Source organism: Chroicocephalus ridibundus, chromosome 20 (genome assembly GCF_963924245.1).
Source record: "Chroicocephalus ridibundus chromosome 20, bChrRid1.1, whole genome shotgun sequence".
Lineage (NCBI taxonomy): Eukaryota > Metazoa > Chordata > Aves > Charadriiformes > Laridae > Chroicocephalus > Chroicocephalus ridibundus.
This window is the reverse complement of record NC_086303.1, coordinates 1,510,769-1,525,183: the sequence shown is the minus strand read 5'-3', so window position 1 is coordinate 1,525,183 and position 14,415 is coordinate 1,510,769. Positions and strand designations below refer to the sequence as shown.

At 60.0% G+C, this 14,415-nt stretch overlaps 1 protein-coding gene across 1 annotated transcript; it reads right to left on the bottom strand.

Moving 5' to 3' along the window:
- Positions 1-646: 646 nt before the first annotated feature.
- DENND2D (DENN domain containing 2D) lies at positions 647-13,647 on the bottom strand. The gene is made up of 12 exons (XM_063356439.1): positions 13,501-13,647; positions 9,697-9,881; positions 9,055-9,167; positions 8,871-8,940; positions 7,281-7,358; positions 7,043-7,183; positions 5,029-5,177; positions 4,691-4,868; positions 4,139-4,180; positions 3,709-3,799; positions 3,067-3,306; positions 647-1,638 (listed from the first exon to the last, which is right to left on the bottom strand). Exons 1-12 carry the CDS (start codon positions 13,553-13,555, stop codon positions 1,577-1,579), a joined length of 1,404 nt encoding a protein of 467 aa, XP_063212509.1. The 5' UTR covers positions 13,556-13,647; the 3' UTR covers positions 647-1,576.
- Between the last annotated feature and the right edge of the window lie 768 nt (positions 13,648-14,415).

Sequence of the window (14,415 nt, the reverse complement as noted above, 5' to 3'; positions counted from 1 at the left end):
GAGGGGCGACTCGTGGAGCCGGAGAAGATATCTGCAGTGCCAAAAATCCCCCCCCTCCCGCCCTTTTTTTTTTTTTTTTTTTTTTTCCTTGTGCCCACCCTGCGAACGCACGGAGGGGCTGAACAAAAATCGACCAGATTTCTTTCGGCAGGGCTGGAGAGTTTTGTCGCTCGTCGGTCTGTACCCCCTGTCCAAGCGGGTTCCTGTCGCTTATCTTTGTGCGTGGCTGCACAAAGAGTTACTTTTGACGATAAAATGCCCTTTACATGGATCTTGGTTTTGTTTGCCGTGCGGCGGCTCTGAAAGCGCGAGCTGCCTGGCAGGCGGCCTGCTTCTTTTTTAGTGGTTGTGTAAAATCTCGCACCGTGGCATTCAGCGCCACGGCAAAAGTGGCGTTAAGCTATATTTTTGAGAACATCTGCACGCGTTGCACGCGTCTAGTGGGCTCTGGGGCTGGGGGTGGGGGGGGATGTGGCTACAACATCCCGGCGAGGAGGATGAAGCTCTGCCTTCGACCCCGGCCCTTGCTGGGAGAAGTACCTGGCCCTGGTTTGCCTGGGAAGGACCCAGCGGGACCCGCCGGCGCCAGCTCTCCCTGCCGCAATATTCATTCCCTGGATGAGTGCGTCGGGGAAAGGGGGAGAACCGTAATTTTAGCGGGCACGGCGTTTCGGAGTTTCAATGAACTGCGGGGTTTTAAAAGAAGTTGGCATCAGAACCAGAAACCGGGGGGATGTCGACATGTTTTACTACTGGATTTAACAAATACTTCCTCCCTCCCCGGAGCTGTTGATCAGCCGTTTCCCCCCTACTACAAAACACGGCCCTGTGGCCTTCACAGTTTGCTTACAGCACAAATAAATAACCTGTTGGAAAATAATATTTTTGTTTTGGTTTGTTGGGTTTTTTTTCTTCAAAGAGCTAAACGGGGCTCTAAATAGTACCAACGAAGCGGACAGCTGCTATAGAGGAAACCGCTGAAATCCACCGCAACTGTTCCTGCCGGTATTTAACAAAGAGCGTATCTTGATAGAAAATAAAGAGAAAGAGTCGTTAATAATAGAAACCTCGGAAACTTACTCAGTAGGCTGTTACTTACTTGCAAAACCTAGCTTTGTTTTAATTAGAAATAACACTATTTCCTACTCATCTCTTCCCCCCCGCCCCTTTCTAACAATTACTCTACACCCTTTGCTGTCCTGTGCCAGCTCCCTGCCTGCCGTCCCTCGCTGCCTGAGGTCCTGCTGGGGACAAGGACCCGGCACGGCACCGGGAGCCGCCGCTTGTCCCTCTGCTAGCAAGACGGGAAAAGAAATCACAGCCCGCTCACTAGCTCTGTGCAAAGGAGTTTTCCAGTGCAATGACGCCCTGAGGAAAAGAAGAAGGGGTAGAAGCTGGCGTTTGGTGCTGCCCCCGCATCCCATGAGTCTCAGAGGGGCAGAAACCGTCAGGAAGATCCAGCAGAGTCCGGCCGGCTCTGCCCTCGGACGGGGCACGCGTCGGGTCTGCGCAGCGCGGTGCTGCTGGCGGGGACCGGCCGGGTCCCAGCCCGGCTCCCCTCGTCCCAGGCTGGGCTTCAGGAGTCCCTTCGGTGCTTCTTCTGTTCGTGGTACTCCGCTATTTTCTGCTGGAAATAGGCTGTGGGGGAGAAAAAGTCGTTAGTGAAACGCAAGCGTTCGGGCCGGGGAGGAGACAGGGCTGCCAAACCGCGCTGGGTGATGGCCCACGGCACCCAGCTGAGAGCGGGGTTGTTGCAATCCTTCTCACCCACCCAAAATGGGCTTTATTATGCTGGGCTAGACTAAGTTTTTGACCCACTCCTGTTCAGTTTTCGTGTTTCCTCCCCAACCAGCAAGGAAGAGAGAAAGCGGGAGACCCTGAGAACACGAACAGCCAAAAAGGTGAGGTAGGCTGGGAATATAAAGAGAAAAAAGCTGGGGTTGTGCCATCCTTCTCTCCCAACCCCAGGCAGACCCAGGTCCGTGCCTGTCATATGAAGTCTGACCCAAAAGGGCAGAGGAAGCAGCTACCGAGGGGCTGCCCCGGCTGGGCTGGAGGTGGGCTGGAGACGGACCCACCATGGGCATGTCTCTGGCCACCAGCAGGTGTTTTGGGTGGTTTCCTCAACCTCCGTCACCCCTGTTTGTCCTCGTCCCGGGCTGGGAGGAGGCTCAGCTCTGCCCGGTGCCCCGTAAATCCCCTGGAAGGGGAAAGGACACAACCCTGTCGCCGTGGATCCGCGCCGGAGCCGGTGGCAGAGATGAGTCAGGGCTCGCAGGCAGCGCAGCCAGGAGCCAGCTCCCAGCCAGCTCCCAAGCCAAATATTTGTGCTGCTCCTGGCATGTTTGCCTAAACACTGAGCTCTCGGTAAGCCTGCCCCATCCCCAGTCAAGCGACAAGATCTAAAATGAACCCAGGGATTTTTTCTGATTGTTTGGCTGGGACAGAGAAATGCGGCTGTTGAGAGCGAACGGGTGCTACTCGCTGCCCCGAGCATCCTCGGCCTCGAGCTGCATCCCTCCCCGGGCACGGGGCATCTCTTTCCCTTAACAAAATCCCAGAATCCCAGACTGGCCGGGGTGGGAAGGGACCTCTGGGGATCACCCAGTCCCACCCCCTGCCAGAGCAGGGTCACCCAGAGCAGGTGGCACAGGAACGCGTCCAGGCGGGTTTGGGATGTCTCCAGAGACGGAGACTCCCCCACCTCTCTGGGCAGGAAAGAAGTTCCTCCTCATGTTGAGATGGAACTTCCCGTGTTCCAGTTTGTGCCCGTTGCCCCTTGTCCTGTCCCTGGGCACCACTGAGAAGAGCCTGGCCCCATCCTCTTGCCCCCGGCCCGTTGGCTATTGCTGAGATCCCCTCTCAGCCTGCTCTTCTCCAGTGAACAGCCCCAGGGCTCTCAGCCTTTCCCCAGCACAGAGATGCTCCATCCCCTCAGCATCTCCGTAGCCTCCCCTGGACACTCTCCAGCAGCTCCCCGTCCTTCTGGAACTGGGGAGCCCAAACAGCCCAGGACGTTGCAGAGCTCACCCGACCCGAGAGGGAAGGAGAAATGGGGCCGTTTACCTTCCTGTGGGATCCTGCTCTTTTCTGCTTCCTCAATAAATAGGGAGAACATGTTTGTCTTCACAAACTTCTTCACAAACTTGCGGTTGGTCTTGGAGGCGACGGCTTTGCAGAAGGCTCGCTCCTGGAAGGTGCCCGAGCCGTTTTTACTCCATTTGATGTGTGAGGAGTAGTGGCCAACCATTCGGACAAAGAACTGCACGAAGGCTTCGGAGACGAGCGCGTTCACCTGCTCGGATGCTGGAAGAGGACACGGAGATGAGAGGTGGGGATGGGACCTCTGAGCATGGAAAGGATGGACCTAGTTTAACTGGTCTCTGCATCCCGAGAAATTATTTCCTTAAAACCTCCCTCTGCCAGTAAAAAAAGACCAGGCTAATTTTGCTGAAGGAGCACTATCTTTTCCCATCTTTGTGGGCAAAACCTAATTTTTTTCAGCAGAATTAATTGTTCCCGCTCTCCCGTTTTGCAAGACAAGAGAAAGGCCAAGGGATTTCTCTCCTGTGGCTGCATTTTGTTGCAAATTGGGGCAGAAACATCCCAGGCCGGGTCTCTTTAGGGAAACCATTTCGCGGAGGAGACTGGCCATCTGCGAAAGGCAGCTGGCGTCTGTTTTACCGTATATAAAAGAGTTGTCCTTACTGTGTACGTTGTTGTTGTTGTTGTGCCTGTTCAAGGACGTCAGGATCTCGTTCTGCAGCTTGATGGGCAAGATCTCCTCCTCATCGCCCACCTGGAAGGCAACGGGGCTGTGACGCGCCCGGCTGCGGTGGGAACCCGGCTCAGATTTAATTATGATTTAATTATCATTGCAGGACGCTGCAGTGATGCTGGGAGGGGGATGCCCCGGCTGCTCCAGCTCACGACAAGACACAGGCGGTGGCCGGAGACATCCCTTCGCGGGACATTTCCCCCTGGATGGGTGACACCGAGATGTCTCTGACCCCGAAACGTGACAGCTGCCAAGTAGCTGGCACCGAGGGGGAAGGGAACCCTTCTTGGGGCTGCCCAGGCCAGGCGACCGCCCCCCGTCCCCCTCCTCCCCCCCCCAGCCCGGCATGGGGGCACCTACCGCCCGGAGGATCTTCCCTTCGCAGAGGTCAACGATCAGAGCCTGAAAGAGAGCAGAGAACCACCAAGGTTTAGCCCCACCAAGGCATCTGGGCTTCCTCCCACCCGCGCTGGGGTCAGACCCTTGTGTCTGCAGCCCACGAGGGCGGCAGGAGAGGGATCGGTCCCTCTGTGCTGGAGGGACCCGGCCAGGGGGACCAGGGCATCCCCCCCAGGGACCGTGTTCGCCCCGGGCTCGGTGGCTGTCCCCACGCAGCTTTTCTCCGCTTCTGCGAGGTTGGGATGATGCCAACAGGCAGCCTGGCCAACAGCAGCCCCCTGAGCCCCCAGGGTCAGGGCTGCGGGTCCTGGGGTGGCCGGCAGCACCCAGGGGGACACGGAGGTTTTGTCCCAGCTGCCAAGAGGTGGGGACATGCAAGAAGCCCCAACCTCCAGCCTCCCTGGATGGGAAAAGGGCACAACCAGAGCCTTCAGCCCCGCAGTGACCCAAATCCAGGTCACGGACTAACCGATGGCTCCATCCAGATGCTTTTCCCCCGCCCGGCTGAAATACCTCCTCCATCGGCTGGTCCAGGACCCGCTCCAGGTGCCGCATCTGGATGCCGACCATGAAGGGCGTGGGGCAGCAGACGGTGTCGAGCAGGCACTCGGGGACCACGGGGATGTAGGTGTGAGCCCAGGTGAAGGGGTAGAGGAGAGCAGCCACCGCGTGGATGCACTGCGACAGGACGCTGCGGGACGAGGAGCCACCGTGGTGGCATCGCATGAGGATTTCGCCACTTGGAGGGAACATCCCACCCCGAGCTCAGCTGCATCCTGCGCTCCTTCAAGGGTTTTTGGGTTTGTTTTTTTTTGTTGGTTTTATTTTAAAATAAACAGATCAGGACTCACCTCAGCTCCTCCGCCAGGAAAATGAGCCGTCGCTCCAAGACGGCGGAGGCGAAGATGTGCAGGATGAGGTGGGGGCTGAGCCGCTGGAGCAGCGCCTGGAACTCCACGTGCTCCAGGTGGGCGTCCACGGGCCGCGTGAGCTCGATGAGCTGCGGAGGGAGAGCCACCAAACCCCGACTGAGGAGGTGGAACCCTCCCCCTGCGCCACCCTGACCCTCCCGAGAAGGTGATTTGGGCGCAGTTAACAACCCAGAGTTTGCAGCATCTACATCACGTCCCTCTCTGCAAGGGACAAAACCTCTTTTTTTCCCGCCTGGAGATTTGGGCTGTGCAGCGCTGAGGATGCAGGGGAAGCCAGCGGCGATGTGTGCTGTGGGGTTTATTTACTGGGGCACTGGATTTTTAACCAAAACGTCTCTTTTCTCCAGCATGCACAAGGGGACGTGCCCCCGGTCAGTGGCTGACAGCTCATCTGTGAGCAGCAGCAGAGAACGTCGCCCAGGAAAAGGAGGAGGGATGAGGGCATGATTTTTTGCTATAAAAACCACAAAAACTTCCTCAAAAGCCTCTCTGGGAGAGCCAGCTCCCCTCATCCTCGCGAGGGTGGCCCAAAAGTGAATTTATCTAATGGATATTTGCAGGTGGTCTGGTTATTCTGCTGGCTTTGCCCTAGACAAGGGTCTCCCAAACCCGGTGGACACCCCTGCCCTGCCGCAGGCAGCCCCGAGACGGCGACCGCTGAAGGGCTGAGAGGATTGTGCAGCTCCTGACACAGCCCTGGCCCCTCTCCCCAGCTTCAGAGCGGGGAAAAACCCCCTCTTCCATGTGCCTTTCCAGCAAAACAGCATCTTCCCAGCCAACAGCACAGGGCTTGGCTGGGCCCCGCAGCCCCTTTCCAGCACAAATCCTGCACCGTCCCCAGCTCCCCAGCTCATGGAGCGCCCAGGATTTATTTTCCCCCCCTTTTCCTTGTTTTCTCACTCATCTCCTCGACTTGCTCCAGCCCCTGCCCGGAGCCCCAAAGCGCGGCTCTTTCGAAGAACCCTTCTCGCCCCGTCACCCCCAGCCGCGCTCCCCGCAGCCTGGCCGGCGGCCAGAGCATTGAGCAACCTGCAGAGAGCCCTTGCACAAGCCTTCCTGGATGAAGAAATCTCTTGCAATTTGATAGCCAGCTGCCACATTGCACTAGCGAGGAGGGATCTTGCTCTCGGACCCACCCTGGCAGGACGAATTTTCAGGATGTTCAGCACGGAGGTTATTTTGCCCGCTGCGAGGGCAGATCCTCCCCCTTTTTCCACCCCGGCTTGGCCACAAGAGAAAGAAAAAGCAGAAGAAAAGGCGCTGCCTGTGCGAGCCCGGGCCGTGTGTGGGCGAGAAGAGCCCCGCGGGCACCGTGCCCGTATCAGATCTCTGTTTCACAGGTAAAGGCTGGGTTTGCCACACGCCTGCGCCGCGCCGGCTGCCGGCTCGTGATGCTCGGGAGGCCGGGAGCTGAGCTGAGCACGGCAGTGGGGAGGGGACACCGTGACACCCCGCAATGGCCCCGGCACCACCGCGCATCCGCCGACGGCCCCGCGTGCCGCACCCGGAGGTGCAAACGCCGGCGGGGGAGCCGGGTGCGGGCAGCCCCGATCCACAGCCCCGCTCAGACGTAAAGGCTGTGCAAGCACCGACGTGTCAAGAACCGGCGTCCGGGGAGGGTTTTGTGCTGGCAGCTCCAGCTCGAGGCTGATGGAGCTGCCAAAATGCTTCTTGGATGCAAAGGTGGGGCAGCATCACCTGTGGATGGGCTCCATCCTCCTCCTCACTGCTTGCTGCTCTCCTCCTGGACCAGGAAGGAGGTGGCACCCATATTCCCAGGGCACGAGGCCCCCGGCAGCCCAACCCACCACCCACTGCTCCAGAGAGCACCCATGGGTGCTGCAGGTGTGGAGGATGCTCCCAGAGATTGCCGGGGCTCCCCATGTCACAGCAGTCCAGAGGGTGCCACTGAGTCCCCGAGACCCTCACCAACCTCCGTGCCCGACTCGGGGATGAAGCTTTTAATGGTGACGGTTTTCCCCGGCGCTGGGAAGGGCGATTCCCGAAGGCCTTGCATGAAGGGGTAAATCACCGCCATGGAGATCTGGCGCCTCTTCTCCACCTCGTCCAGGATCTGGGGGAGAAAAAAAAAGTGAGCTGTGAAACCCCGGCAGGCAACAGGGTGGCTGCCTGGGCCACCATCGTGCCAGACGGGGCCACCACATCCCTACCTTGGAGAAGAGCCCGAAGCAGCCCAGGCAGCTGATGATGCAGAAGACCTCGGGGAGGCGGACACCACGGCCGGATGGCTGGAAGAGGATGGGAAAAGGCTTTGAGCATCTCCCTGCCCCACTGCACCGGCTCTGCGCTCTCCCTAGAGATGCCCCCTGGCCCCACTTGCCCTCCCAAGGTGCCCAATCACCCACTGGGGGGTTTGCAGAGCTGGGGCTCAGGCCAAGGGTGCAGTTGATGCTGTAAAAGCAGAGGGTACCTGTAGAAGGCAATTCGGATGACAAAGCTGTTAATCATTTTGGTGCAAAGCCCTCTGGCATATTCCCAAACTTTCCTCCACCCCAGACACACGTCCTTCAAGTCCTCCTCCCTCACCAGCCTTGGGGCTAATGCTGCCTCCTACTGAAACAGGGACCGGCGGGACGAGTGCCCAGGCTGTTTTTCCCTTTCCGACTGGATTATCCTGGGTCCGTTTGCTCTCTGCACTTTCAGTCCTCCAGACGCCCAGTGCCAACAGCCAAGGCTCAGCCCTGGATGCAGAAGCGGGCAGGTTCCCCAGGGAACAACAAGGTGGTGGGATCCAGCAAGTCACCGAGCTGTGGCATATGGCCCTGTGGCTTTATGTCCCTATTTAATGAGCCTGTGCGTAAGCTGGCAGCCAAGGAAGCCCTCCCCCGCACCTCGCAGCCCCTGAGCTGGCCAAGTCCATGATCTGAGAAAGGCGCCTACTGCTCAGAAGCAGTTTTGAGGGATGGGGCTGAGGGCACCCGGCTCCTTGGCACCTGGATGGGCACACACACACATCCCCGTCCTGATCCCGAGTGGGATTTGCAGCCGTCCTGACCACTGCGGCCAAGGGAAAGGAGCCAGGGAAGCTGCGGAGATCAGCGGGAAGGCAGTGACCACTGGTATGGGGAATGGCAGGTCCCAACCTTCCCATCTCCCGGGTGCATTTCAGGCCAGCCCTGGGCTACAGCAAACACTGCTTTTTTTTTTTTTTTTTTTTTCACAGAATCCCAGACTGGCCGGGGTGGGAAGGGACCTCTGGGGATCACCCAGTCCCACCCCCTGCCAGAGCAGGGTCACCCAGAGCAGGTGGCACAGGAACGCGTCCAGGCGGGTTTGGGATGTCTCCAGAGATGGAGACTCCCCCACCTCTCTGGGCAGCCTGTGCCAGGGCTCTGCCACCCTCACAGCAAAGAAGTTCCTCCTCATGTTGAGATGGAACTTCCCATGGTCAAGTTTGTGCCCGTTGCCCCTTGTCCTGTCCATGGGCACCACTGAGAAGAGCCTGGCCCCATCCTCCTGACACCCCCCCTTTCAGTATTTATCAGCATTGATGAGATCCCCCCGCCCTTTCCTCCACCCAGCGTCCAGCTGATGTCCCAGCAGAAGAAAGCTCCAAAGAAATCCCTTTGGGCACCCCTTTGCTGCTTGTCATCACCTTTGCCAAGGCAAGTGGCTTCCTAAGGCATGTCCCCAAGAGCTGTACTTTGGGCATGGCAAAAGGCATCGTGTCCCACCACGGGGATGGGGTGGCAGGGCCACCACCGACCCAGCGATGGGTGTAGGGGCGGTGAGATGCTCACCAGCAGCCGCCTGCAGTAGCCGATCTTTCTGCTGCCGTCCACGTTCGTCAGGACGAAAGAAAAGGTTTCACTGCAAGGAGAGACAACGCGCGGGGATGGGACGGCTCTTCCAGCCCGCAGCCCTCAGGGGTATGGCAGCACAGGGTGGGAAACCACGGCCAAGAGCCCGTGGTGGGGCAGGTACCTGGTGAACTCAGTGACGGGGGCCCAGTTGTTGCCGTCAGGGAAGCAGAAGAGGGGGATGGCTTTCAAGAGACGTTCCTCCTCCTCCTTCTGGCCCTTCAGCAAGTTCTCGCGCTGGAACGCAGTGATGCCAAGAGTCAAGGTGATGGAGGGTGCCCATACCCCCAGGGGATGGGGTGGGATAGGGTGGGATGGGATGTGTCCCAGAGCAACCCCCGGCTCAGACCAAAGCAGAAGGTGCCCGCACATCCCTGGACAAGCGTCTTCCAAAAATCCCATTTTTGAGTCTTTTACCCCACGAATAGTGAGGCAAACCAGAGGCACTGGGGGGGCCCCACTGTGAACAGGGGGTCTCCTCCTCTGCCACTTCCCCCAGGTGTGATTTCCCCTTTTGGGACAGGAGACCAGGGACCACCTTGAGATTTTCCTTCTGGGATTCATGGCCCAGAGCTCGGACCACAGGGAGGGACGGATGGTCCCAGCAACCCCAACCCACAGCAGGCAAAGCTCTGGGGTTTGGGTCTGCGCCTCCAGGGCACGGGGTCTTCTTCTGTTCTCCTCCCCCAGTGATGGGGAAGGAGCAACATCCCCTTTTCCTCTAAATTCAGAAAACTCATCTTCCCGAAATCGCAGGACTAAATACCTTTGGGAACTGGTAGGTTATCTTGGGTTCGTAACGTCCATCTGACATCTTCTTCAGCGACACCACCACAAGGTACTCGAAGAAAAACTGCCCAGCGGAATAGAGGACGGAGCTCCGCTCTCCTGATTTCCCCTGCGGCACCCGCGAGGGGTTGTTTTCCTTCTTTCCTTCCTCCTCTTTTCCTTCTGTAGCCAAAAATAAAACAAACCAAAAACCAGCAGAGTGAAATGAAAGGCCGGGAGGTGTCCTGATGGCAGGAGAGGGGGTGCAGAGCTACACATGAACCGGCCAAAGCCGTTGGAAGGAACCGGGACCCGGTGCACGGGGTGTTTGCTCCCCGGGAGTGAACAGCCGGGGACATGCCAGTGCAGGACATGGGAAGGGAAATGGCTTTTATGAGTCTTTTGGAGAAAATCAAAGTGTCGTCAGACACTCCCAGCCCTCCTTCGCCCCATCCCAGGGCGGGCAGAGGGACAGCCAGAGCAAAGCTGGCACGTGGGATGGTGGAGGACAGATGGTCTCTGCAGAAAGCGTCTGCGGGAAGGTGTGGGAATGCTTTTATAGCAGTTAATTTTATTCCCCTAGGGGAAAAAACCATCAAACAAACAGCGCAGACCTTGTTTGAGCACCTCCAAAGGCTCCAACAAGATGAATCCCAAGGTCTCCCTGCCAGATGTCCCCAGTCCTGGGAACTGCTGGTTGCAAATGGGTTACTCGAGGGCTATCCCTAAACCACAGCTCCCAAAGCAAAGCAGTTCCCTGAGATTACACCCCATTTCTTGTTCAGCCGGTTGGGGAGGGCGGCTGGTGAGCATCAGCCATCACAACCCGAAAAACTAGAAATAAGAGTGAAAAGAGCCCGAGCCAATGTCTCCAAGGGCTTTGGGATGATCATGGTGGGGCAGCGAGATCCGAGGGCTGCGAAGGAGAGGAGGTAAATGCCGGCGAGAGGCCATAGCCAGGCCATGCCACAGCTCTTCCCTCTCCCAGCAGCCGCTTGCGACTCTAAATCCCCGGTTCCTGGCACTGAAACTGCCCCGGGCTTGGTCTTGGCTCTGATTGCGGCGAGGAGCTGGAACAGAAATGCTTGAGCAGCTCCTAGGAATACCAGGCAGGAAAATAAACGCGTGGCTGGATGAAAAAAAATGACTCTTGCAATTTTTCCCCGCATCCCGGAGCTTGGCCCTGGGCTCTGTGTGTTGTGCCGCCGCTCGGCAGGGCAAGGCATGGTCATGGCCGGCTGCTCCCATCGTCCTGCTCCCCCGTGCATGACGTCCTCCTCCAGAAGCAGTGCTGGTGGACACCCCACCCCGTGTATCGCCTCGGCTCCTTTGATCTCGAAACACCTTTCCAGCCTTCGCTCCAGGTCACTGGGAGCTGATAGGAGCAGAAAGCTCATCCGAGGAGGTGACACTCACAGCCCCATCATGAAATGTCCCTTCCCAGAAATGCCTTTCCCACCTTGGGGAGGGGAGATGTGCGAAGCCGCCCCCGCGTGCACCCCGAGGCCGCTCCACCTCCACAGGCAAAGTCCTTCCTCTTGGCAAGGTGAAATTCATCCCGACGAGGTCCTTGCGCAGCAGGGGAAAGCCCAGGAGCATCCCGGGGGCGAGACCTGGCTGCAGGCACCTCTGGTTTGTCCTCAGCAGGGTCACCCAGGTGACAGCCCAGCAAAGTGCTCCGGAACAGGGAAAAAAGCTCAACAAGATGCGCTTTGCTTCTTCTGCTCCTCCTTGGGATGCTCCAGCAATGGCTTCAGCGGTCAAATGTCACCTACGGGGCTGGGGCAGGGGGTTGTTGCTGGGGGGACCCCGGGGAACTGGGCTGTGCGGCGGGGACGGCTGCTGGCATCCCCTATCCTAGGTTGTTTTTCCATCACAGATTGCCAGGCTAAGGGGAAAGTCCAGTTAAATCCTGCCTATCCAGTCCCATCCCGCATTTCGGAGAACACAAGCCGCGCTCTCAAGCAAGGGCTGGATTTGCATCACGTCCATGGTGTTCTCAAACAGCCCAGTAGGACTCACCGCTCCGGGGAGACTGGCCGTACTGGGCTGTGGGTCTGCGGCTCGCAGACGGGCCCCGCACCTGCCCAAAGCGTGGCCCGGCGTGGTGAGCCCTGCCGAAAACGCGGCGTCACCTGGCAGCGCTCCCCGGTGCCGGTCGCAAAGCCCACGCTGGCAGAGCCTAAATCCCTCCGGGACCGTAATGCTCCATCCCTGGGCTGGAAGACGAGTTCCGGGGACGTACGGGGCCATGCGCTGTTGCGCAGCGTTTGGATGGGTTTAATGTGGCATCAGAGGTCCCAGGAGCCCCCAAAACCATCAGGATTCGCAGTCCCAGGGACACAAACCCCTGTCACAAGAGCTTTGGCCAACAACTCCCAGACCCCAAGCGGGGAAGCCTTGGGGACCACCCCCAGCCCCCAGCAGCGGGAGCATCCCCTGTGAGGAGGGGACCGAGCCAGGCGGCCTGGGGGGCTCACCCAGCTCCTGGATGGAAAGTGGCTGCCGGTGCTGTGGAGTTTCACCCCCGCCTCCGCCGGGCACAGCAAGGGCAAAGGCTGCCGTGCTGCGCCCGGCCCACGCGGAAACGGCACCGGGGCCGCCGGCGTTAAAAGAAAAAAGACTTTTTGCTGCACAACCAACTTCCTCGACCAGAGCGGCGTTTTCTTATCAGCCGAGGGCTGCGCTCAGCCCCACGTTGTGATGTGGCACAACCTGTTTCTTTCCTCCCGGAAAACTCCCGGGCTGCAGCGTGCTGAAATCTCCCTGCCCAGGACGACGGTTTGCGGGGGAGCTCGGCTTCCCACACCGTGCTGCCGCCCGCCTGCCCCAGCAGAGAGGAACGGGCTTTCGCTTTATCAAAGCTTTTTTGCTGAGCTCGGAAAAACAGATATCGCACCGAGCGCAAGAGCCAGCCAGCACTACACAGAGCCGAGGGGGGGATCTGGCAGTGAGCCCCCCCCGCCAAATCTACAGGTTGCCCCAACCTGCTCTGCCGTGGCTTGAGATCGGGCAGGCAAGAAAACCCCCGATGATCCACCCTGTATCTCGGAAAAGCTCACAAATCCCAAAAGGCCAATTTCTGCATCGTCCTCTAAAGGCTCCGCGACACCGACTTGCCTGGGGGGCACCGTGCCCCGCATCGCGGGCCAGTCCTGGCACGTCCTGGCTCGTGCAAGGGCTCGTGTGGCCGCTTTGCCCGCGATACCACGCTCCGGCGTGCCCTGCGACGCTGCGCACGGTGGGAAAATGGCTTTTGGGGATGTGGTAATAGGAAGCCTGTGGGGTTGCCCCCGGGATGGGGTAAACCCCCAGGGGATTGGGAAACCCACCCGGGGGATGGGGGTCTGGGGACTCATTTGGGACCGGGATGGCTCCCAGGGCATGGGGTGCAGCTCCCGGGCTGGGGTAAGCCCCTGAGGATGGAGCAAGCCCCGGGAGATGGAGCAATCCCCGGGGACAGATGGCCCGAGCTCCGCAGGGTGAGCGCGTACGGGCAGGGCTAGAGGGGACCGAGCCGGTGCCGGTGCCCGTCCCCGTCCCGTCCGTCCCACCGGCGTGGCCGCGTTGCGCTGCCCGGGAAAGTTCTCGCTCCGCCGGCAGCCGTCAAGTCCGGCAGCCGCGGCCCCCGGGGCTGGCACCGGCATCGGTCCCGGCACCGCCACCGATATCGGCACCGCCACCGGTCCCGGCACCGGCATCGGTCCCGGCACCGCCGCCAGCACCGCCACCGGTCCTGGCACCGCCACCGGCAGCCCCCGGCGCGGGGCTGCGCTCCCCGGTGTCCCTTCCCGACCCTCACCTCTGCGGCCGTAGCGCCGCAGGCTCCGTCGGAAGAAGTTGCCGATGGAAGCCATGGTGGCCCCGGCGCGGAGCGGCCCCGGTGCGGTCCCGGTACGGCGCGGCGCGACGGGGAGGACTCAGCTTCCGCCCGCCGCGCTTTCGCTTTCCCGGGGGAGGAGGGACGGGACGGGACGGGACGGGACGGGGCGGAGAGGAGAGGAGAGGGAGAGGGAGAAGAAGAGGAGAGGAGAGGAGAGGAGAGGAGAGGAGAGGAGAGGAGAGGAGAGGAGAGGAGAGGAGAGGAGAGGAGAGGAGAGGGAGAGGGAGACGGAGAGGGAGAGGAGAGGAGAGGAGAGGAGAGGAGAGGAGAGGAGAGGAGAGGAGAGGAGAGGGAGAGGGAGACGGAGAGGAGAGGAGAGGAGAGGAGAGGAGAGGAGAGGAGAGGAGAGGAGAGGAGAGGAGAGGAGAGGAGAGGAGAGGAGAGGAGAGGAGAGGAGAGGGAGAGGGAGACGGAGAGGAGAGGAGAGGAGAGGAGAGGAGAGGAGAGGAGAGGAGAGGAGAGGAGAGGAGAGGAGAGGAGAGGAGAGGAGAGGAGAGGGAGAGGGAGACGGAGAGGAGAGGAGAGGAGAGGAGAGGGAGAGGAGAGGAGAGGAGAGGAGAGGAGAGGAGAGGAGAGGAGAGGAGAGGAGAGGGAGAGGGAGACGGAGAGGAGAGGAGAGGAGAGGAGAGGGAGAGGGAGACGGAGAGGAGAGGAGAGGAGAGGAGAGGAGAGGAGAGGAGAGGGAAAGGAGAGGGGGAGCGGGGTTGCGGGGGGGGGGGCGCGGACCGCATCTGGCACCGGCCGGGTACCCGGGAGCGGGGACACCTGGGCGCGGGTGTCCCGGAGCGCCGGCCACGGGGAACCGGACGAACCGGGCACGGGGGGGTCCCGAGA

Coding starts and splice junctions, on each gene's coding strand:
- DENND2D (XM_063356439.1), bottom strand. CDS start 13,555: ATGGCTTCCATCGGCAACTTCTTCCGACGGAGCCTGCGGCGCTACGGC. Junction 7,359..8,870: donor GCTACTGCAGGCGGCTGCTG/GTGAGCATCTCA, acceptor ATCCTCTTCCAG/CCATCCGGCCGTGGTGTCCG. Junction 4,181..4,690: donor TGGACCAGCCGATGGAGGAG/GTATTTCAGCCG, acceptor GCTCTCTTTCAG/GCTCTGATCGTTGACCTCTG.